Below are 22,500 nucleotides of genomic sequence, written 5' to 3' on the forward strand. Positions count from 1 at the left end.
AAAAAACATAAAGATAACAAATAATTTAAAAGTGCTTTGTCGCTATTTGAAAACTCAGAAAATATGTCCTTATTTTAGTCTTTTAGAGCACTAACCATAATTTTGATGCCAATAAGACCCTCTCATATATGTAATTTCTAAAGGAATGCTCTAGGTATTACAGTTTTGATTACATCAAGATGATGTCAGGCGCTCCACACTTTTGTAATAAATATAGAATGTTAGCAATCTAGTTGTTCATTAGGATACTGTTGAGAGGCAGAGGCCAGGGGCACGGACTCTGAAAATTGAAGGCAGGTAGGAGGGTGCAAAGGCAACAATTTAACCACACTGAGCAGGCAGGAAGGGCCGTGGAAGCACAACAGACTATGGAGGGCAGTGGAAAGGGGGGCAGGGGCAACAAACCAACAATACAGGACTTGCAAGAGAGGCTGTTGGAGGGAAGATCTATTACGGGTCAAGGAAGCTAGGGGCGGTCCCCAGAGCCCCGGGAGCCACCACAGAACTGAGCAGGAGAGTGAGTCAGGGACAAAAGGGGCACCTTAATTTGAGCCGGGGTGCCTAGGAACGCTTGCTCCAAAAATGAAGAAAACAGACATATGAGACATGGAATTGGAGGCAGAATACAATGGCAGTTTAATGAGAAGATGCAACTTCAAAGAAACCGCAGAATAGAGACCTAAAGTACAAAATACAGAATCCAGATAATCATACAGCTGTCATGATATTCTCTGTATCTCAATTAATGGACTGACAGAGAGAGAGAGAAAACACATCTATAAATGCATCATGAGAAACAAGTTACACCAAGGAAAATGTTACCTAGGGACACTCACATTTACTCTTAGAGCAAGCATTCCTGCAATTACAATACAACATCTTTTAAATGCAAAAGTAAAGAGAACAATGGTTAAACATAACATGACATTTCATATAGGTAAAATAGAATAAGATACTTCAAGCAAAGCCGAGCAAGACATTTTAAGCAAAGGAAGACAAGAGCTCCCAGTTCTTGGGGAAAACCTGCACAGCCTGTTAACCTACATACAGACGGCGAGGTTGTCCGTCGATATCTGTGGGTGCTCCCTTTTTATATCATTTTGTGGGCTCCTTTGCACGCTACATCTACCTACGTATGCTACCCAAAAGCTTCGTCTGCAGATTTTACCAGACATTTCGTCATTTACCCACTTAATGCTGACAATGGACTGGGTGAAAAGGTCAGTCTCTCAGGCCAATCGCTTATCGTAAGTTCCATAGAGCAAGCAGAAAATAATGGGTATTGTACAGGAATTCAATATATTCATGTATAAAATCTCCTCAGTTCTCCTAACTTGACGCTCTGCGGTTGCCACTTCCTTAAAAGCGGGAAACCTGCCCAGGAAGCAAGTACCAGTCCAGGATGCAGCCTACTGTATGTCGACAGCTTCAGGGGGATGTTGAACTTTGATACCGAGCACGGAGCACTCGGGTAGGGTGGGGGCTACTAGTTTGGAGCAGAAGGCCTCGCAGACCTGCCTTCAGACTGCTATACACTAAAATTGCAGAGCTATGGTCAATTTAACAAAGAGGCCTACATATTGAACAGAAGGGCCTACACAGGGGTTTTATGCTGGCTGAGTGGTAAGGATGTCTCAGGATAATTATATAGCAACACAGGACCCGCTGGTCAATTTAATACGGCCTACAAATGCGGCTGGCAGGGCAAGGACAAGGGTCTCATACTTCAGGTGTGGACAGAACGGGCCAGGGGCCCCCTGTGATACAAAATCTACCCTCCTTCAAGGCTGTGGCAATGTAATAGACCATAATGGGCAGAAGGAAGAGGCAATGGTAGTACAACCATACATGCCAACAGACCCGATTCAGCCAGGAAACGTCCAATGTTTTTAAGCTCAAATGGGCTTTATTTGATCTGTCTCCTGTCTACAATATCCTCTTTTTCAATGTAACTCAAAGGGGAAAATCAATACCCCAGTTTTTTTTCAAAATCTCCCTCTTACCAAGTTCAAAATGTTCGCAAGTATGGTACATTGGATCATGGAAGGAAATGGGATAGGGACATGGACTTGGATAACAGAGGACAGGAGAGACATGGAGAGGTGCACCAAACTGACCCTGCAGGGCAGGCATCAGGGTTTGCAGCAGCACAATACACCACACAGGGCATGCAGGACGGGAGTGCAGCACAACAATCCATAGAAAGCAAGAGGGAGGGGACAGGACCATGCACATGGACAACAGAGAACAGAGGGGCAAGAGGCAATGGTAGCTAGCTGACCATAATGGACAGACAGGAGAGAAGGCTGCAGCATAACAGACCATAAAGGGCAGGAGGGACGGATCAGGGGCATTACAATGGAACAGACAAGCCAGGAGGGAGGGAGTAGGGGTCTGCACATGTAAACAGAGGGCTGGGGGCAAGGGGGCAGGGCAGGAGCAGCAAGATGGCCATGGAGGTCAGGCAGGATGGGCACTAGAAGCAAGACACAACATGAAGAGCAACAGTGAGACTGTGATGGCATACACACAGACCATGGAGGGAAGGTGGGAGGGGGTCAGGGGCAGCTAACTGACCACACAGGGAAGGTGGGAGGGGCCATGGCAGCACAGAAGACCATGCATGGCAAGTGGGAGGGTTAGTGGCAGCACAATGGCTATGATGGGCAAGAAGGGGGGTGCAGGGGCATGCACAAAGGACGATGGAGGATAGAAGGGAGGGTCAGGACCTGTGCACAGACAAGAAAGTTCAGGGGAAGGGGCCTCACAACAGACCACACGGGGCAGGCAGGAGGAGCAGTTGCAGCACAACAGACCAGGGAGGGCAGAAGGGTGTGGCAGTACAATGGACCATGTAGGACAGGAGGAAGAGGATAGAGGCATGGCATGTGGACAGGCAGGGTGGAGGTGGCAGGGACAGGTTACAGTCATCTGACAATGCTAGGCAGGTGGGAGGGGAGTGGCAGCTCAACAGAACACTCAGAGTAGATAGGAGTGGCAGGTCCATGGGACATGGTGGGCAAAAAGGATGGAGCAGGGGCATGCACAAAGACATCGGAGGGCAGGGGGAAGGAGAATAGGGGCAGCAAGCTAAGCACAGAGTTTAAGCAGGAGGTCAATGATGGGGCATAGAATTGGGCAATGGAGGGCAGGAGGAGTGGACTGGTACATCATACTAAATTGAGGGCAGTGGCAGCACATCAGACCATGCATGGCAGGAGGGAGGAGGCTAGTCCATGGATTCACACAACAGAGGATAGGGAGGAGGGGGATGGGGCAGCAAGCTAACTGTTCACAGAAGGCGGGTATTAGAAACTTTATTGTTTTTAAAACATTTTGTCTGTGCAAACTACTTAAAATATGAACAAGTATGCAGCATAATCTCACTTTTATTCAGGAAGAAGACGTTAGTGACTGTGACTCCGGGCTCACTTGGCAAAAACACCCCCTGACCCTCCACCCCCTATCGCAAAATGTAATGCCCGTGAAAAGGGTAGGTGAACACAGTGTTATATAGAACATAGTCCTGAGAGCACGATTGAAAATGAAAACTAGATATAGTGTATGGTATAAACTATGCACCAAAAAGTGTGATATAAGATGAACCAGGCGTGAAATATAATATGCAATACATTGTGCGCAATGACAGATTCATTGGAGAGCGCGAGATAGCACAGGCACTAGCGCGTGCTATGCGATATGCGCCTTGGAGTGTAATATGCACAGGGCAGTGTTGTGTAACCTAACTAGTCTCTAAAGTTGTAATATAAAATATGTGCTGGGGAGTGTAACGTTGCATATGCACTGTGACAAAGATATGGATCCCAAATTGTATTATGTATGGCATAGCACTGTGCGTTATAACATAGGCATCGAGGAAGGCACGTTAGATGGGGCAATGTAACCCGTGCGAAGACAAGTGTGGCATGACATTTTCACGGGGTGGTGTTACAGTGCACATGGGCTAGAGAGTGTCATAGCATATGCACTAGCTAGTGGAATACAATACAGAGGTGTGTGGCACTCGGCAGGCAATGGTGGGTGTAACACAGCATTGGGCTCTGTCAGGAGCGCGCTGTGACTCGCAAGTGATGTTCGTCCCGTTTCCAGAGAGTAAAATAAAAAGTATTACACATCCGGCAGTGGATGTGTGTTTTATTAACTGTGAGGGGGGTTTCTTGCATAGTTTTGGTCGAATTTTTGTCGAATCCCCTTTGAATGGCTTGGTGTGCATGTGTATTAAATGTGCCCGTCAATAGCTACCCATGTTTGTATAAATAAACGACAAGGGTGTCTACCGGGATTAGGCACGGTAGAGCATCAGACATGTCAGAGCTTCACTAGTGGTGTAAATACATTCCACGTGGATTAATTACATGCATAGTCGCCTTTTAATGAATATCACGCAAATCGTCATGGTGATGGGTACGTACGGTTTGTCCAGCATGTCCTAGGTGTGTCTATAAATATATATTTTTTAAAAATAATAAAAAACAGTGGCCGGCCCTGGGGATTGGGGTCAAAAAAATATAATTAGGAGACAGGCCCTGGGGGATGGGGTCATCAGGGCCAATAAATTAGAATAAGAAGGGGAACCACACAGCCCCCCTTCTTAAAAAAATAAAATAAATAAAAGACTGGCATCGTGCCGGAGGCCATGCCCCCTCCATGCAGCACTCTGCAAACGCGCCCCCAACAGGCATCTCCAGTATGCGCCAGGTAGCTGCGCTGCAGACAGGTGTTCTGAGGCCAAGCCCCTTTTTACACCTCTCTGCAACGCAGCTCTGTGGTGCTTACTGGAGGTACCTAGTGGTCTAGTGTGACCCTAGGGACCCTTAGGATTCAAGGGGACTTAATCTCTCAACTTAGAACAGCCACAGGGCGCGTTTACACAGTGGTGAAGGGAGGGGACGGGGCCTGAGGTGACGTGTGCAAACACGCACCATGGCACGTTTTAAATTGGGGATATAATTTCCCTTCAATACGGAGGGCCTCTGGGGGCTAACTAGCCCACCAAGTGCTTCCAGTAAGCGCCACTGAGCTGCATTGCAGAGAGGTGGTCCAGGCCGTGCCACTTTTTACACCTCTCTGCAACGCAGCTCTGTGGCACTTACTGGAGGTACCTAGTGGGCTAGTTGGACCCTAGGGACCCTCAGGACTCAAATGAACTTAATCTCCCAACTTAAAACGGACACAGGGCGTGTTTACACAATGGTGAAAGGAGGGGACGGGGCCTGAGTTAACGTGTGCAAAAACGCCCTGTGGCCTGTTTTAAGAGGTAGTTTTAATCCCCATGCCCTATTATATACCAGGGGCTTATAGAGGAGGTAAGGCTAATCACAGGGGGACCCCAACGCATAATGTTCCCTAGTGTATGTAGGTGTTTTCACTGTATTCTAAGTGTCTTTTAACATAGCACTGGCTCTAGGACTGGTTAGTCAGACTCAGTTACCACCAGTATCCGTCTGAAAAAGTTGAGGGTACAGGATGATTTTGCAACAAGGCTTCTTTCTGCTCTTCTTTTTGTTCTTTCTGCACGTTATCCTTCTTCCTGCACTTATCTTCGTATTTGAGGACTTCTGTTGCTTCTTTCTGCACTTCTTTTGTTTCTTTCTGTGCATTTTTCCTTCTTTCTTCACATGTCCTATCTCTGTAGGCATAGTTAGAAATTAGCATTTAAAAAACCTTTGAAATTAACAGAAAAAACCATAGGTTTCAGGCACGTTATAGTTAGGAATTAGCATTTAAAAAACCTCAGAAATTCACTGAAAAAACCATAGGTTTCAGGGGTGTTATAGTTAGCTGGACTTTTCACTTGTACAAAACCATTGAAATTCCCCCGTTATAGTTAGTTCAGCTAACTATAACTCGCGCGCCCGCAATGCTGATGACGTCACATATTACATCACTCATGACATGGTCAGTGACATCACTCATGACATCACTGATGACATCTCAAATGACATCACTGATGACATCATCCTTGTGATAGAGTGGCAGACCTCCTCTCACCCTAATATAACCTTTGATACACACATTCAAAAATAGAGACTAAAATTTTCAAAACAATGGACATACCAATACCAGTTACAACAACCTCTTCAGTAATTCTAAGATCCACATACACATCCACTCATTCACCAACAGTCCAATACAGTCACTCATACATGTACTCACTCATCATATGTACTCATACACCTATACATCCTGTTACACAATGCCACTCATCCATAGTTACTCACACACAGTCACTCATGCTAATAAAGAATCAAACATACATTTACTTGCATATACAGTTATACACACACACCACCACACTTACTTCTACGGAAACTTACACATACTTAGTCTTTTAAACAATCACTTATAGAAACACATACTTATTCATACAGGAACTCTTTCAATCTCTCACTCTCACATATATACACCAATAGTCACATATACTAGTTTAAAACATATGTAGTTACTCATAAAGACACTATTGAGACAGTCATTTACTCACTAACACACCCATACACACACTCATCCACCCATATAGTCCTGCACACATACTGTGTTCAACACATACAAACAGTGAGTCACTCATTCATGCACCTATGCACTACGTAATACCCCCACCGAACCATGCAGACACTCAGACTGATACTCAAAAAACCAACTAATAACCTATATAGACACCCATGTAGCTACTCACCAACCCATGCAGCCACTTATACACAAAGTGAGAGACTGATACAGATATTTACATATTTAAACATTACTCACTAAGCCATGTATTCACTATGATACACTTAATCAGTCAGTTACACAATCAATTTTTCAAAAACAAATCATCCATTTAGACACTTATATACCCATTTATTCTTCCATCGACCTTGAGATATAAATATATAAAACATATTTAATTTTCAGAATAACACACATTCACTGGATGATGTCATCAGTGATGTCATCAGTGATGTCATTTGAGATGTCATCAGTGATGTCATGAGTGATGTCACTGACCATGTCATGAGTGATGTAATATGTGACGTCATCAGCAGTGCATTGCGGGCGCGCGAGTTATAGTTAGCTGAACTAACTATAACGGGGGAATTTCAATGGTTTTGTACAAGTGAAAAGTCCAGCTAACTATAACACCCCTGAAACCTATGGTTTTTTCAGTGATATATATATATATATATATATACATACACACACACACGGTGTGCGTACTTTAAAAAGAAAAATACTCAAAAAGAATTTTTGTAAAAAAATCCAGTTTATAAATGAATAAATATGTCACTCATTTCGGCTGAAGTGAGTGAAATCTGTTAAACCTTATGGGCTACTACTGTTCTGATTTTGTGAATATTGAATGAACCCACATGTTCAGAATAGATTTTGTTATCCTATACTTCTCTCTTCATTTTAGGATTGAATCCTTGCGAGAACATACACTTGCTCAAGTTAAATTTCTTAACAGGGAGTTCCTTGTCAACAATTGTTGAAAGCTATATAGTCCGTCAGTACCCGGGAGGAGAGATTAACAGTGCAGTTAGTGAACTCCAGATAGTTTGTGGTTACCTAATGAAAAATCCCTCCTATACGCAACTCTTCCTTTGCTAAGGCCCGTAGCGACATGCATTATGATGTCCAGCATTAACAGGTTTCCCCCTTCGTGCTCCAGGGTGTGTAAACACAGGAAACCTGTGCCTCAAAGATTCCATAAAGAGAGCAGCATCCCTTGGACTGGTCTCCGCATCGTTGGCACTGTCATAGCTCAAAGTGTCCAGCTGCACACCAGACAGCCTTGACCACTTCCTAGTTTGTATCCCTGGTGCACTGAGGGCCTGGTACTCAACGCTATCTACTCCTATCCGTTTACCTGTTTGTGTCCAATACTATTTTTCCACGCATTAACTTGCTTCCAAAATGTAATTTATAATAAAGAAATGCGGCTCCTATACTTTGTTTTAATATAACTCTCGCTCTATTGTGCGCCATGAAAAACGGAGAGGAAAACATGTAGCTTCCTTAAGTATAAACATGCGTTTATCAAGCCAGTTATTACGACGTTGATTAAAAAAAACAATGGGAACAAACAGTTGAATAGATATGGACGGATACCCTATAGTAATATGGTCAATTTTTACAATGACTCTTGGACCACTGAAGCCCACACGAAGCGATATCAACAAGGTGAAAGCAAGGTTAAAATCAATAACAGTTAAAAACTGTTCTCATCCTAAAGTTTGCATTCGTGAATGGTTGGAAAGCGAATGCCAGCCAATAGGCACCGTCCATTTAAGATGTGTTAGAACTTGAGGCACCTCGAAACGTTGCGTGCCGACTGCTATAACCGTCCATGTGCAGTGTCCCAGGTTAGTTAGACGCCCCCTGCCCACTACACTGGTGGCTTGCCTTCATCCATCTCTTCCAGTGACTAGTGTATGTAAGAACAGCTCTGTATGGTTGGCTTGTTCCTTTGAGTGCTGTTTAAATTATAAAAACACTGGAGGCATAGCTATCCCTTTGGCTGGCTCTTCGCTCTCGACAGCAGACACCGGCCCTGGCCTGACGCCAGATTCGTCTAAGGACACGTTCCTGCGCTTGGGCGACTGCCTACACGCCCTTTAGGTCTGCTACGGATCAGTAAAAGATGGCTTATCACCTGGCTCAAAGTAAGTACATTTGGAATAGTGCTGCTTGCCTTCTGAGACTATTGCAATGGTTCAGGCTATGGCAATACCTTCTAAGGGCTGCGTATACAGCGAATTATGAACAAATGCGCACCTCTTGAAAAATGATATAATTTCAAGGCTGCCCCGAACTTATAAATCCAAGTTCTCTTGCGAATCCTCTAACTTAAGCAATAAAGGGCGTGAGATCCTCCTTGCGATGGCCAGGCTACCTGGTGGGGCCCTAGAAACAGACACTCGCTCTCCTCACATACACCATCCTTACGCCTGGATGTTCTGTTTTTACCAAACACCGATTCCCTTTTCATTTCCCGGATGCCACCTGGCTAGTTCTTTACAGACTCAAAAGGCTAAGAGAAAGGCCGCTTCAAACTCCTTATTGGAGTGTCAAGCTCCATCTCGATCTGTACTCGAAACCTCCCTCTTACCTAAAAGCACTTAACAGTAAAGTAACATCCCCACAGACCACTTAAACCGACCTTTTACCTAACGCTACCAGATGACAATCACCTAGAACACAGCTCCTGGACTGTTACACAATGCATTCTGGGAGTAGCAGTCCTGGGCCCGTTCTACTGACCCAAAAGAACCAACGTTCGGGTTGAACACTGCGTCGTTGGTGACAAGGGGTCATCTGATAACGTGCTATTTAAATACAATTACGATTAAAACTGGCTGCCCTGATGCGGACCCTGACACCATGTCGGCCCTTTCCAGCACCCAGCGTTACCTGCCCACCCCCCCCCCCCCCGGCCGGGTGTTACCTGGCGGCCGGCTCGGTCAGCGTGGTGGTGTCCAGGTAGTGGATCTTGTAGAACTCGAGCAGCGCCGGCAGATTGTCGAACTCCTGGTCGCCGATCTTGAAGCGCCTCGAAGGCAGCAGCGAGTTGATGATGTAGTGGGAGACGCGCGAGTTCTCGGACACGGACAGCACGTAGTCTCCGGGGCACGTGGACGAGTCCCGCACCAGGAAGACGCCGTGCCGCTGCCCCTGCAGCCGCGCCTGCGTCTCGTTGCGGGACAGCGGCCCGAAGTACCAGCTCGCGCGGTCCGATGAGTCAAACCGAGCCGAGGACATGGCTTGGCGGAGGTGGGCCCTGGGGCTGCGAAGCTGGTGTCACCGCGAGCCCGGGGCTCGCGCGCGAATCTCCTGACAGGGAACGAAGAGGCCTCCTCAGCCAAGGCGGGTGCGGTCTCCCATCCTCCGAGTATGGACAAGGAGCCTGAAAGGCCGGTGCAGTAGCTGGCTTGCCGAGATCTCAACTGTGCTGTGAGTCGGCTTACCGCACTGACAGTACACTCCGTTCGCCTCCAACTACTGTTAATTACCACTGTAAAAAAAAATGGCGGCCGCGCGGTAAAAAAAAAAAATCTACTCGTATACCATTTGGTACATCCGAGGGGCGCGCGCCTCACCACTTCCCTGCCTCCACCCAGGTCTGGCTCGCCCAATAATAATCACGCGCGCTTGACTTTTACACTTGTGGTCCAGTGAGAAGCACAGACTAACACGAGAGAGCGCGTGCACTTAAAGGAGGTGGGGTTAAAGCAAGGGAAGTGGAGGGGCGTGGTGGGCGCCGACAACGAGCTCTCGCTGCTGAACCAGTCACGTCGTAGTCAGTGATTTTCCCACCCCCCATTGGAACATTCTCTGTGAAACTACTCGGCGGCGAAAGGGTGCACCCTTTTCCGCCTATTGGAAGGGCGAGAACTTTTTGATTGGATGCCTCGGGGTGCACGTTTCGTCCCGGATACTCTGCAGCACTATTGGCTAAATCGTCTGACGCAAATGAACATCGAGATTGAACCCATTCAAAGCAGGCCCTGTCACCTGAAAAGTTGGTCTTCCTTGCCCGTCAAAGGAACGTGGCATTTAAGGCACAATATTATAGTTACTTGGTGATTTACTTTTTACCGTATAACTATTTTACATATGTAATGCTTTTATAAAACCATCTTGTATTTGGTTTGTAAAGTCGGCAGAGATGTGTATATTTTCAAACACACATGCTCATCTGCATTAGGACAGTGAAGCTAATTTGTTTATAGTGTCACAGGTTCCTGGCAAAATGACATCTCCTTAGTACATAGTCTGTCGTAGTATGAAATGAAATAACACGCAGTTATCGGGATGTCAAGTGACAGTATTATTGGGGACATGAATTTAAGTGGGGCAGGTCCCTCCGAGCCTCAGACCTGTAGTAATTAAAATTGGCATTAAAATGGGTCATTATGGGGCTTTATGTACATGTCTTAAACGGGCCTCGCACAATAACTCACGATCCACCACTTTTTTATTAGCAAAAAAGGCCACTTTATTAAGACAGGTGCCAAATTATAATTTTTCTCTAAACACTATTTTTCCATTATCTGATAATCAAATCCTCAAATTATCTCTGACATCTATAAAAACCTAACCCCAAGGTAGACCCCAAGCAAAAACAACTCAATGACTCCTGTTGATAGATCCCCCTCATTCTCATTTCCCGTCACCATGACTGCGTCCCCCACTTCCCCCGTTGGAGGATGGGCAATCCCGCTCCAGTCTGCCCACCCCCCCAGCAAAAACCCGCCTACCAGAAAAACTAGCTAACCGAAAAAACCTGTCTTATCGTGGCAAAACGAAAAAACCCCAGGCCTGGCCGTAGCCAAACCTGGAAGAAAAAACCCCGTAGAGGGAAAGGGAAAAACACAAAAAAGGGGGAAGGGTGGGTGGGGCAAATTCAAAAACCCTTCCTCCCCACTCCCTTGATCACAATGAATTTCCCGCCCCACAGCGCCTCTACTTATCACCTCTCCTCTTGCCTCGCGCCTCCCGCCTCCCTAATTAACTCTACCCCGCACCTGGGTGGCCGCTCCCTTGTGCGAAACCACCCAGGGGGAGACTGGCTCGCGCTCCGCTCCCCCTGGGTCCCCTCTCGCACAATAACTCACGATCCACCACTTTTTTATTAGCAAAAAAGGCCACTTTATTAAGACAGGTGCCAAATTATAATTTTTCTCTAAACACTATTTTTCCATTATCTGATAATCAAATCCCCAAATTATCTCTGACATCTATAAAAACCTAACCCAAGGTAGACCCCAAGCAAAAACAACTCAATGACTCCTGTTGATAGATCCCCCTCATTCTCATTTCCCGTCACCATGACTGCGTCCCCCACTTCCCCGTTGGAGGATGGGCAATCCCGCTCCAGTCTGCCCACCCCCCCAGCAAAAACCCGCCAACCAGGAAAACCCAGAGAGTTTTCCTGCCCCACCCAAGAGAAAATTGGTACCATCTTGCAGATGCGCACCAAAAGCTCTCTTTCCAAATTCGAGCAATCATGACCCTCAACTCCAGCAAATAAAAAACTTGCCCCATGGTAGAAAAAAGTACCCCATCATCCCGCAAAGATACCCTTCAGAGCCCCGTATATGGGAATAAGAAAGAAACTGGATTCCCACCTACACAAAATATTCTCATGGCTCTAATAAGCTTCCGTCGCGCTTTCTCTATAACGACATGGCTCCATGCTCCTTTCCAGTGCATCCTCGGTATGAACTCAGTCCCAAACTACCTTGGTGCCTGACCAATTAGACTCGATGTTTGCTAGAACTTGCTCCATTAGCTTTATGAGTGTCGGCCCAAGACAGGGCCGCGAGATCATTCTCACCCAAATGAATACTCAGCCAGTCTGGCGGGCCCTTGTTGGAACAACTCAGGACCAAATAATGAAAAATTAACCCCAACGCATACCCCCGTTACCCTAACAACCACTTCATGCTTAACACCTTGTAGTCCAAGCGATCTCCCACAAATCTGTTGCTCAGCATAAACGTCGGCCCACTTTACGAAGGAGTGTCCTATTATCCATGATGACTGTTTCGCATTTACCAGCCCCGAAGTCGTACCTAGGTAGAAAAACAAATGTTAACCAAAAGGAAACACAGTAGAAATAAAAACTTATTTTCTAACATAGTTCGCGCACCACTTGAATTTCCAGCTCCCAACCGACGTATGTTAGTCTATGACCATCCCAATCTCGCCGCCTCTGTTGCAGCCCTATACAAAAACGAATGTGTTCTATACATTAAAGGGTTCTCTCCCACAAGAACCAGCACTGTCCTCATTACTGCCAACAATTGTGCAACTGAAATCTGACTCCCTGCTGCATGGCAAAAATTGTCCTCAAGAGAAAAGGAACTAGACGCCCTAAAAAACCCTCCCATACCCTCACTGGACCGCAGAGGCCCACTCCACACCTGTTTAGGAAAACCCAATTACCCCTAACCAACTGAACCGTTTTTATAGACCCTCAACCAAATCCCCGCCGGTGTTCTTCCCGAGAAAACCTCCTCGCTGGTAATCCCCACCTTATGACACAAACCGAGCAGCGCGGATGCCCTAAATGCTCCAAAATTAACCATACAAAACATAGCCTAAACCGGCCGCATTCGTCCTCATTAGAACAGCAAAGTGGCAGCCGCCCAAGCATCTTTTGCAACAAATCAAATGACACCGGTCGGCGTAACTGCTTGTTCCCAGCCCAAAGTCTACGTAAACCTTTGAGAACTCTCTGCACACTCACCCCCCCCCCCTTACCGGGTCCTTCCCCCACCTCATTGTCCGTAAAAACGAAATCCCAGCCAATTTACCGAAAAAATGGTATTGTGGGAAACCTTGAACCAACAGGTGTAAAGCCAAACCCAAAAAACTACCTGATCATCAGCCATCCTACCCCTCCTGAGAGCACCCGCGTACCCATAATAGAAGAACGCGCTCCAAGCTTGCGGATAGCTCTGTCTCATAGTGTCCGCTACAGAGAGCTCTACCAAGTCTACAATTCTTAGGCCCCCCACACCCAGACACACAGTGGGACCGGAGTCTATGGGAAGTGCGGCCCCAGGAGCCAGCCGGCGAAATTTCTCCCACAGCCACCGAGACAGAAAGTCCGCCATAAAATTGTGGACACCTGAAATATGACGTGCCTTAAAACAATGATAAGCTGTAAACATATTGACAAGCCATCACTCAGCAAACGTAACAACTCTGAAACCCTTGGCCTTCTGACGATTGATCAACTCTACCACCGCTAGATTGTCGACATTAAACATCACTGAACGATCCCGAAACACCTCACCCCAGACATACAATGCCACTAGTAAAAGAAAGAAGTCTAAAATTGTGAAACTGCGCCCTTGCCTTAATCAAAGCTCTGGCCAACTCGCGGCGCACCAAACGCCCTGCCCAAAATACGCCAAAACCTTTTGCTCCCACCGCAGCTGAGTAAAAACTTGAACCTGCCAGACCATATGTTTGACCGCAAAACAAAGACACTCCTTTGAAGCCCTTCAAGAGAATCAGCCACAATCCCAAATCCGCCCTATAGGCTGCAGACATCCCTACGCTCTGGTGCGGAAGAAAAAACCCCAGACATAACCAACCCCAACCTCCTGCATAAAGATCTCCCAGCCCGCACCACCCTACACGCAAACATGAGGTATCCCAATAACTTCTGCACTCTCCTGACCTCCGATTCGGGCTCCCCGAGCGCTGATGACCAAATAAAGAAATCTCCTGCAACTGTGCCTCCGGCAGCCGGGCTACCATGTTCACTGTGTCTATTGCAATACCCAAGAAAACCATGTAGAGCTGAGGCCCTCCGGTGCGTCTCGAGCCTACGGCACCGATCTCCTGTGCCATACTCTGAAAAGCAGACAAAGCCGCATGACATTGCCCCGAGTTCTGAGCACCAAGGAACCAAAAATTAACCAAATAATGGCATACGAGGGGGTGACCAGAGATGTGAATAAAAACGCCACTGTAAAAAAGGGGCTAAATGTTTCAAATATTGCACACGAGAGAGAATAAACCCCTTTGGCAGCATCGTATCCAAGTAAACGCCCCCGAAATGCATGTCTAACAGTTTAAAATCGCATGGATGGATGGGGAGGAAATGAAAGCAGACAGTATATCACTTTAAGCCAATTGCACGTTACGCCCTGCAGAGCGTACCAAACCCAGTGCATTATCCACTGAAGCGTAAGACACGCAAGAATCCGCTGGCGAATATGAAATCGGTCATAGAGGCACCCTCAGGCCACGACAGATGGAGCATCAGGCGAAAAATCCCCCGCTTTCTTTTTTGGGCCCACCCCCAATGGAGAGACCATCAAAATGCGTATGTGACATTGACCGAAAGGGCCAGCCACCCTACCCGCTGCAACCTTGTACTGCAACGTATGTTGGACCACCTGCGGGAACCCCGTAGCATATGTCAGGTCATCCAAACACGTACCCTGACTTGGGCCCTGGTTCCTAACCGGAAAACCCCCTCTGAGAAACCCTCTTTGACCAGAATAACCTGATGCAGCACTTTAAAACAGCCACAAATTCATATGTCAAAATGCTGCTTGTGACCTGAACCAATCAATGTGATCCTAAAATCATACCAAACCCCATATACGGAAATTGTTGTGTATATTCTCGTCTCCCTCCACTGAATCCTACACTTCCTTACCCATCTCAGCGACCGTGCCTTGCCAACAATATCGAGGCCCCCCCCCCCCAACTTTACAGCATCTAGCAAATTCCCAGGGCGCACAACCCCAGCATGAGCAGTAACCCCCACCAACTCTTCCCCCACAAAAAGGGACCTTAGTGCAGTGTGCATTTCACCCCCCTGTTGCCAAACCGACCACCAACCTGCCGTACCTGTTGGCAACTGGGCCGCTCTGTTTTGTACGTTCCGCTGTACCTCCTACAGTTGAGTGACAGTGACCTGGTCCCGCTGCTTGCTTGGTCCGCTCAAGACGCCTGCAAAAAACTAAGCATACTTTGTTGCCCCAGCACTCCCCTCTTACCCTTCATTGACGTCACATACTGTGCCGCAAAAATTCCCCCACCAGCTCCCTCACGCAATACCCCTTCAATCCAAATCATCACTGTCAGTGACCAAATACCCACGCCATCACGGCAACCCCACACAAATGCCCCACGCCGCATTGTATAAATGGACGTTCCTCCCGTAGGTGGGTGTCAGTATCATGCTCCCGCTGTTTGCGTGGTCCGCTCGAGACGTCTGCAAAAGAAGCATACTGGGTAGCCCCGACAAACCCCTCAAACCCCTCATACCCCTCCATGATGTCACATATCGTTTCCGGTCATCCCCAAAACTAAACACACTGTGTGGCCCCGGCACACCCCTCATACCCTTACATGATGTTCCATACTGTTTCCGATCATCCCCAACATTCCCCTCACGCAGGTCCCCTTCTTCCAATTCATCGCTGTCCGTTTCCAAAAATACCCCTTCAGTGCCAATGTCACCACACCATAACCCACTGTCCCTTTTCATATCCATAATTCCCCTGCCGCCAGAAAACCAAATTACCCGCAACCTTCGTCCCCACAGCTGGGGTGCTTGTGCTAGAAGGGAAATCCGCTCTAGATCTCCCTCCCTCCACATGTCCCCCCCGTGCTTGTGCTAGAAGGGAAATCCGCTCTAGATCTCCCTCCCTCCACATGTCCCCCAGAAAGAGCCGCAGAGTGCTCTTTCCGCAGTGTTGGCCTGCCTGCCGCTGGCCGTGTGGCCAAAACAGGCAGCGTGGAACTCAAGCCGCTCTGACTATTCTCCTCCAGAACGTCTGATGAGCCCCCTTGGACCCGCCACTCACTAACCCAGCGCCTTGCCCGGGGTGCCACCCCCGCTCACCCAGACCCACTGTCCCTCAGCGCGCCCGCACTCCACTGCCCTGGATGTATACCGCAAGCAACCTCGCTGCTGCCCCACACCGGACAGTTGGCTGCCAAGCTGCCAAGCCTCCTGCTTGCTCCCAACCTCAGTGACGCCTGACTGCTCTGCAACCTGTGACTGAGAAAACCGGGCTGCCACCTGCGCATCCTCTGTAACGCCCAAGGACCCGGCTTGACTAGAAAACTCTGCCTCCTGGGATGTTGGGCCGAATAACAAGGCTCCCTGTGACCAGCTAGTGCCCACGTTTGGCGGCAAACCCGACGGTCCAGCCTGATCACACTCTAAAAACAATGGGGGGGGGGGGGACACGACACCTGTGGGGCAGGGCTGATAACATAAATGCCGCCCATTTAGTTCCCAATACTGAGGCCCCCCATGTCCTCCCATGCCGGTCTGCAACGAAGCAAGCGACTGAAAATGCCCACTGCAGTCGTCCTGAAAAGTGCTCCCCTCAGCGCTTCCCACGCGCTTTGCCGGCCTGACACATGGAGTGCTACAAACTGCCCGGCTCCCCATGCCCTCCCGCGACTCCCGGCCACACTCAACGACCGCCCCCTCCTGCCTCCCCATGCAGCGCGCCGCCTGCCTACAGTGCCACGGGCGGCCGCACGTACCTGGGACTCTTGGGCCAGCTCACCGGGGGACACAGCCCACGCGTGCGAAAGCACAGTCCCGGACTCCAGGGCCCCCTCCTGACCCGCCGCAGTGCCCGCGCTGTCTCCTTCACTCTGGGGCGACAAACAAGCCGCCACCGCCCGTGCAATGCTTCCTGTAGCTTTCCTGGGCCGACGCTCCAGCCCCAGCCACGCCTGCTCCGGGACCCCCGGGTTCAGCAATTCGTCCCTGCCTGCCTCACAGAGCACCCGGACGGCAGCGCGCGCTTCCTCCCGTGACGCCATAGGCCCGCCCCCAGAGCTACGGAGTCAGACGTAGTACACTAAGGGCAAAGCAAATTCAAAAACCCTTCCTCCCCACTCCCTTGATCACAATGAATTTCCCGCCCCACAGCGCCTCTACTTATCACCTCTCCTCTTGCCTCGCGCCTCCCGCCTCCCTAATTAACTCTACCCCGCACCTGGGTGGCCGCTCCCTTGTGCGAAACCACCCAGGGGGAGACTGGCTCGCGCTCCGCTCCCCCTGGGTCCCCTCTTATGCACGTCCTTAATTTTCCAGGGAATCCCTGAACTATGACTGTAAGGTATGTCAGCGATATAGTTCCTGTTTGCATTTCACGTTTTATTTAATCTTGCATTCCCTAACAGTGATTACTTTTTCCAGGGTCCTTATGCTGCACTTTGGTAGTTTTTATTACCACTAATATTGTTTACATAGTGCATACTGTGAACTGTTTAACTTCTAGGTGCCTGGATAAGTTCATGTTGTGGCTCAGTGTTCACAATCACGATGGGGAGCGCTTGTGTTGAGGCTGAAGGCAGTGCGAGTTTATCACAGTGTCTGTCAGTGGGTCAAAAAAGTGGTCAGGCTACATGCTCATCCAGTCCTTGGCCTCTCTGTAGACTGCGTAGAAAGATGTAAGAAGAACAAGCATTGGCATAGCCAATAGGTCTCGCCTTTGGGACCTTATAAGTGTTTAGCCATGCAACAGTTGCATAACTAAATACTTATAAGGTCCCAAAAGCGAGACCTATTGGCTATGCCAAGTGGCCTTGAGGCCGCGAAAGTGATCGGGATCGCGATCAAACATCAAAGCGGCCGCGAAAGATAAAGTAAGCGCGGTCAAGCGCGGCGTGCGCGCCCGCGCACATGCACTGTAGCTCTAGGCTGGCCTGGTAGCACTTTTTGGAGCCCTCTCAAAAAGTCTCACCAGATCAGCGCATGCGCTGGGTCAGGCGAGACCTAAAAACGGTGTAAGTGCCACATAGAGAGGCTACAGAGGACAGTGGTGTGAAGGTGAAAACGGAAGTGATTGAGACCCTTTCCACATATTTTTATAATGTTCTCAGAACTGAAACATTTTAAATTCTTTTGGTTTTTTTTTTACAATAAAATAGTAGTTTTTACTCATTTATCTGATGTTCCTAATAAGCATTGGAGACCCCTCCCCCCACGTTTTTTATCTCACTTAAAGCCCTTATTGGGGACCACCATAGATCCAGGGAGCGATAACTTATTTTTTAGGTCTCACATACGCTTCTCGGAGAGACTTTAGTTGGTGAGTTTTCAAAGTGCTGCTGGCTGGCGACAAGCTTGCATTCACACGAGCACCGCCAGCCTTCAGCACCATCTGTCTTTCCTCTTGCTTGCTCCCTGCCTCCGCCCCTCCCCCCGCTGCTGCGCGCGCAGCCCTAGCGTGCTTTAGTGCGTCATCGCGATCACTTTCGCTTTCAGAGTGATCGCGATGACTTTCGCTTTTACGGCCGTGCGGCGTTACTTTTACTGCCGCGCGGCCAATGCTTGTTGATAATAGCGGGAAGTTGGCCCGAAGGTATTGGAGGACATTACGTGAGCACCAGTTACATTACACAAGGACACATTCACAGATTAAGTGCTTTGCCAAGAATCAAAGCATGTTGAGCCGGCGCCTAGACTCGAACCTGGTTCCCACGTTCCAAAGTGGGCTGCTCTGGCCGTTACGCCACATCCTCTCTCCTATATCGGTGCGTCCCTTTTTAGGTCTCGCGAGCCAAAGGCTCGAAGAGACATTTTATAACTGGGCTTTTCAAAGTGCTGCCGTGGCCTAAAGCTACAGTGCACGTGAACGTGCACACGCGCAGCGCCATGTGTCTTTCCTCCATAGCGATCGTAACCACGATCACTTTCACTTTCGCGGGTAACAGAATGGGAACAGCTGCTGTTCACGTTGCTTTTGGCACTATTGTTTTAGCTCGCAATACATCCTTGCATCACAACTTGACACAAGGAGTGATTTCAAACTCAAATATAGTGCTAAATGATGGATTTCCATTTTTCACACGGAGTAAATTTTGCAGAAAATTCACATAATTAAGGCACACCACACGTTACACCCTCCTAATCAACGCCCAAATATTTTTATATTTCTCCAGAATGTTGTCAGTTATTGGTGATCATAATACTTCATCAAAGACGAAGTCCACAACCTGCTTTGGCGGTCCGGCTTTGGGCATGGGCAGCTGGGCGCAGGCCGTCATTCTTCTGAGGGGCTCGAGCTGCGCGCGCGGAGCTGTGCGCATAAAGGACATGCAAACAGCAGCGCCCCTCCTACCTTGCACCAGCCTTGTCGGTGTCCCCTGGTTTCTCTGTCAGATTTGGCTGTTTAAAGTCGTCATTCGTTATTGTGGCGCTGTTTTTAACACCCCTTCCTTGCCCTCCCTCCACCCTCTCACCCCTGCTGACAAAACACCAACAACACCCGCCTCAGCGTAGGCTGCTAAGCTATGGGTGATTTAGGCGACCTGTGGGGGTGCAGCGATGCTTGGGTTCAGGCCATTCACCGCCCAGCCGGGGCGCAGTCCAGTGAGCACAGAAAGGGGCCCCCTGCTGTTTCCATTTATCTACTAGCATCAGTAAGGGCGCCACCGTTCTCAATCTCTGAGCACCAGGCCTGGAGGTTCACCGGGCCTCCGTGTTCGTTAGTCAGCAGGCGCTAAAAGCACAGGCCCCTCCCTGGCCCCCTTCGTAGGCTGAACCATGACTCCCTGTGGTGGGTGTCTCCATTGGGTCGCTTTAACAAGGCACTAAAAACGGCCGATTACAAAACCTACTCGGGTTCTGTTGCTGGAGCAGAGTTTTCTGTTGAAAATTTATTGGGTTTTAAGCTCTAGTTTTGTCTATATGTCTTGACTTAAAATACTAATCCATAATTAATAATTATTTGTTTTGTGTGAAAATTCTGATTAACCAACATGATTAACAAGAGAAACTACACGTGGGAATGCATATATGTTGCTTAATAATAATGTGCGGTTATTTAATAAGTGTGCTATTTGTTTTGTGTTGATGCTTTTAAATAATAACGTGTACTAATGCTTAAATATGTTGCAGATGGCTAGTTAATTACTTACACATAAGGGTATTAGTGGGAATTAACACTGTTTAATCATTGGGATGATGTAGTAACGTTGTTTGTGTTTCTTTCAATTAAGATGGTTCGTTTTGGCCTAAGAAAAGATGGCTGACATTTACAGCCTGTGCTCGAGTGAATATGAGATGACGAGAGGCCTTGTTGAAAGTCACCTGACTATGGCTTCTGCTGGAGTTTTGAAAGTTTCCGTGATGACAGCGACTCCAGGCAAACATCCAAGTAACCTTGGAGGGAAAGAGAGCCACAATGAACTTTACAGTGGTGGTTTCACTATGGTTCTGAGGCAGAGCATTTTTTAAAAGTAACATTTGCAAACTCGAGTTTCCTTCTTCCGTCTTTTTATTTTTGTGATTTTTCTGAGCGGAGATTTTCCAAATGTAGCAATGCTACATCCTTTCCTGCTCGCTCTGCTCAGCGGCTCAACGGAAATTTAGAACATTTTATGTTGCTTTATTTTGTAAGTTTTGTTATAAATATACTAGACTAGAGAGGGTCCGTGTCATTGCATTCGGGATTTTGAGGCCACTTCTTCCCAAACCTGCGTTGGTGAGGATCGATGCTGTGAGGACGGCGACTCGGGAGATTTCTACTGAGAAGACCTGTCCTGACCCATTTATGACATTTAGCTAGAATAGGTAATTATGAGAATAATGATTTTGCTTTGATTGACTTTCTTTGAACTAATTTTAGATAAAGAATCATTTATGAATTACAGTGTTGGTGGTTATTTCTTGTCGTTTATTGAATACACAAATGTGATTATTATTGTTTATATCATGACTCAGGACAAAATCAATTTGGTTTCTTTGACCTTACTGTAGATACAGGGTATTTAGGAGTTTCCTCTCCCATGTTTGGCACTGGTAGAGTAATCTGAGTGTATGTTAGTGAAATGGGCCCAAGCGTATGATGAGTGTAGGTGCGTGTATCTGTGAATTTACTCTATCTGTGGAAGTAGGGAGAATTTGTATGCCCTGATCTGGATCAATTTCCTGGTAGCAGAGTTATGGTTTTGATTATTGTCTTGATCTGATTAGATTGCTTGTACATTGGCTTTTTGATTTATTGATTATTGATTGATGTTGGTATATGTACTAATACTATATGTTGGAATCGTCGTGTTGAGTTTTATGTAGTGCTTCTGGAACTTGGGAGCTGGTAGCAGTTCCGTAGTAGGGCAGAGGGAAGTATATACTGCTCTCGGGAAAGACGGGATTGTTGGAATTACCTGTACGTATGCAGGAGAAAACGTGTGACAATTGAAGTTGCGCGTCACATTGTCTGGGTTCGGAATCAGTGACATCGTCGTGTGTTACTATTAGGGATATATTTCCAGTATAAAAGGAGTGTGAATGGTAGCGAAGGTTATCTGTGAAACTCTGGTCTTAAGTCCCAGGGATCCATAAGGTTTGCCGTTAAAGCTTATCGCTGGGGAAGTAATAGGTATTCTCTGAGCTTGTTTGAAGAACTGAACAGAGGTAAACACTGTTTGGTTAATGTGTGTTATAATTCTGTAGTAGGGCAGACTGATTGCTGTTCTCGGGAAAAGCAGGATTCTGTGTGTATGTACTACATTTCCTTTTATGAAAGTGTGTGAATGTATGAGCATTTAGTTGATTGTAAGACTCTTTGGAGCAGTCCTAGAGGAAACAGTTAATAAATGCATGTTAGAAGGGCAGAGTAGAGGGATGTGCTACTGTGTCAACGAGAGTATTAATTCCGTAGTGAAGCAGAAGTGAGTGCTGTTTCAGGGAAAGACGGGATTCTTGTGAAATAAGATTTTCTTTACTATTCTATGGTTAGCGAAGCAGACAATGGAGATGTTTATATGTTGTAACTAATAGATTTTGTAGAATTGTGAGACAAGCTCAACAGAAATGGTTTTGTAAAGGAGGGGTAGTCGAGTGACAGGAGACAGGAGTCAAAGCGGCTGCAGCGACTGATGACGTCATAGAGACCGCGCTCTGATTGGATAGTGGATCAGAACAGTGCTCGCGCTGGGATTGGTGCGTTGGTGTGAGTCGCACAAGGATTGGAAGGAATACAGGGTGACGTA

The 22,500-nt window shown here is 47.5% G+C and overlaps 1 protein-coding gene and 1 long non-coding RNA gene across 2 annotated transcripts in view; one reads left to right on the forward strand and one right to left on the reverse strand.

Moving 5' to 3' along the window:
* The window catches only part of CRKL (CRK like proto-oncogene, adaptor protein), an 88,782-nt gene extending 78,463 nt beyond the window's left edge, over positions 1–10,319 (reverse strand). The window contains exon 1 of the mRNA XM_085636093.1: positions 9,446–10,319. Coding sequence (XP_085492219.1) covers positions 9,446–9,759 — 314 coding nt within the window. The 5' untranslated portion in view covers positions 9,760–10,319. The remainder of the gene's footprint in view (positions 1–9,445) is intronic.
* Positions 8,324–21,153, forward strand: LOC146783441 (uncharacterized). The gene is made up of 2 exons (XR_014970913.1): positions 8,324–8,663; positions 20,506–21,153. It is a non-coding gene; the product is annotated as an uncharacterized LOC146783441 (long non-coding RNA).
* The last annotated feature ends 1,347 nt before the right edge of the window (positions 21,154–22,500 follow it).

The sequence above is a fragment of the Triturus cristatus genome, chromosome 11, assembly GCF_964204655.1.
Source record: "Triturus cristatus chromosome 11, aTriCri1.1, whole genome shotgun sequence".
NCBI classification, from domain to species: Eukaryota; Metazoa; Chordata; class Amphibia; order Caudata; family Salamandridae; genus Triturus; species Triturus cristatus.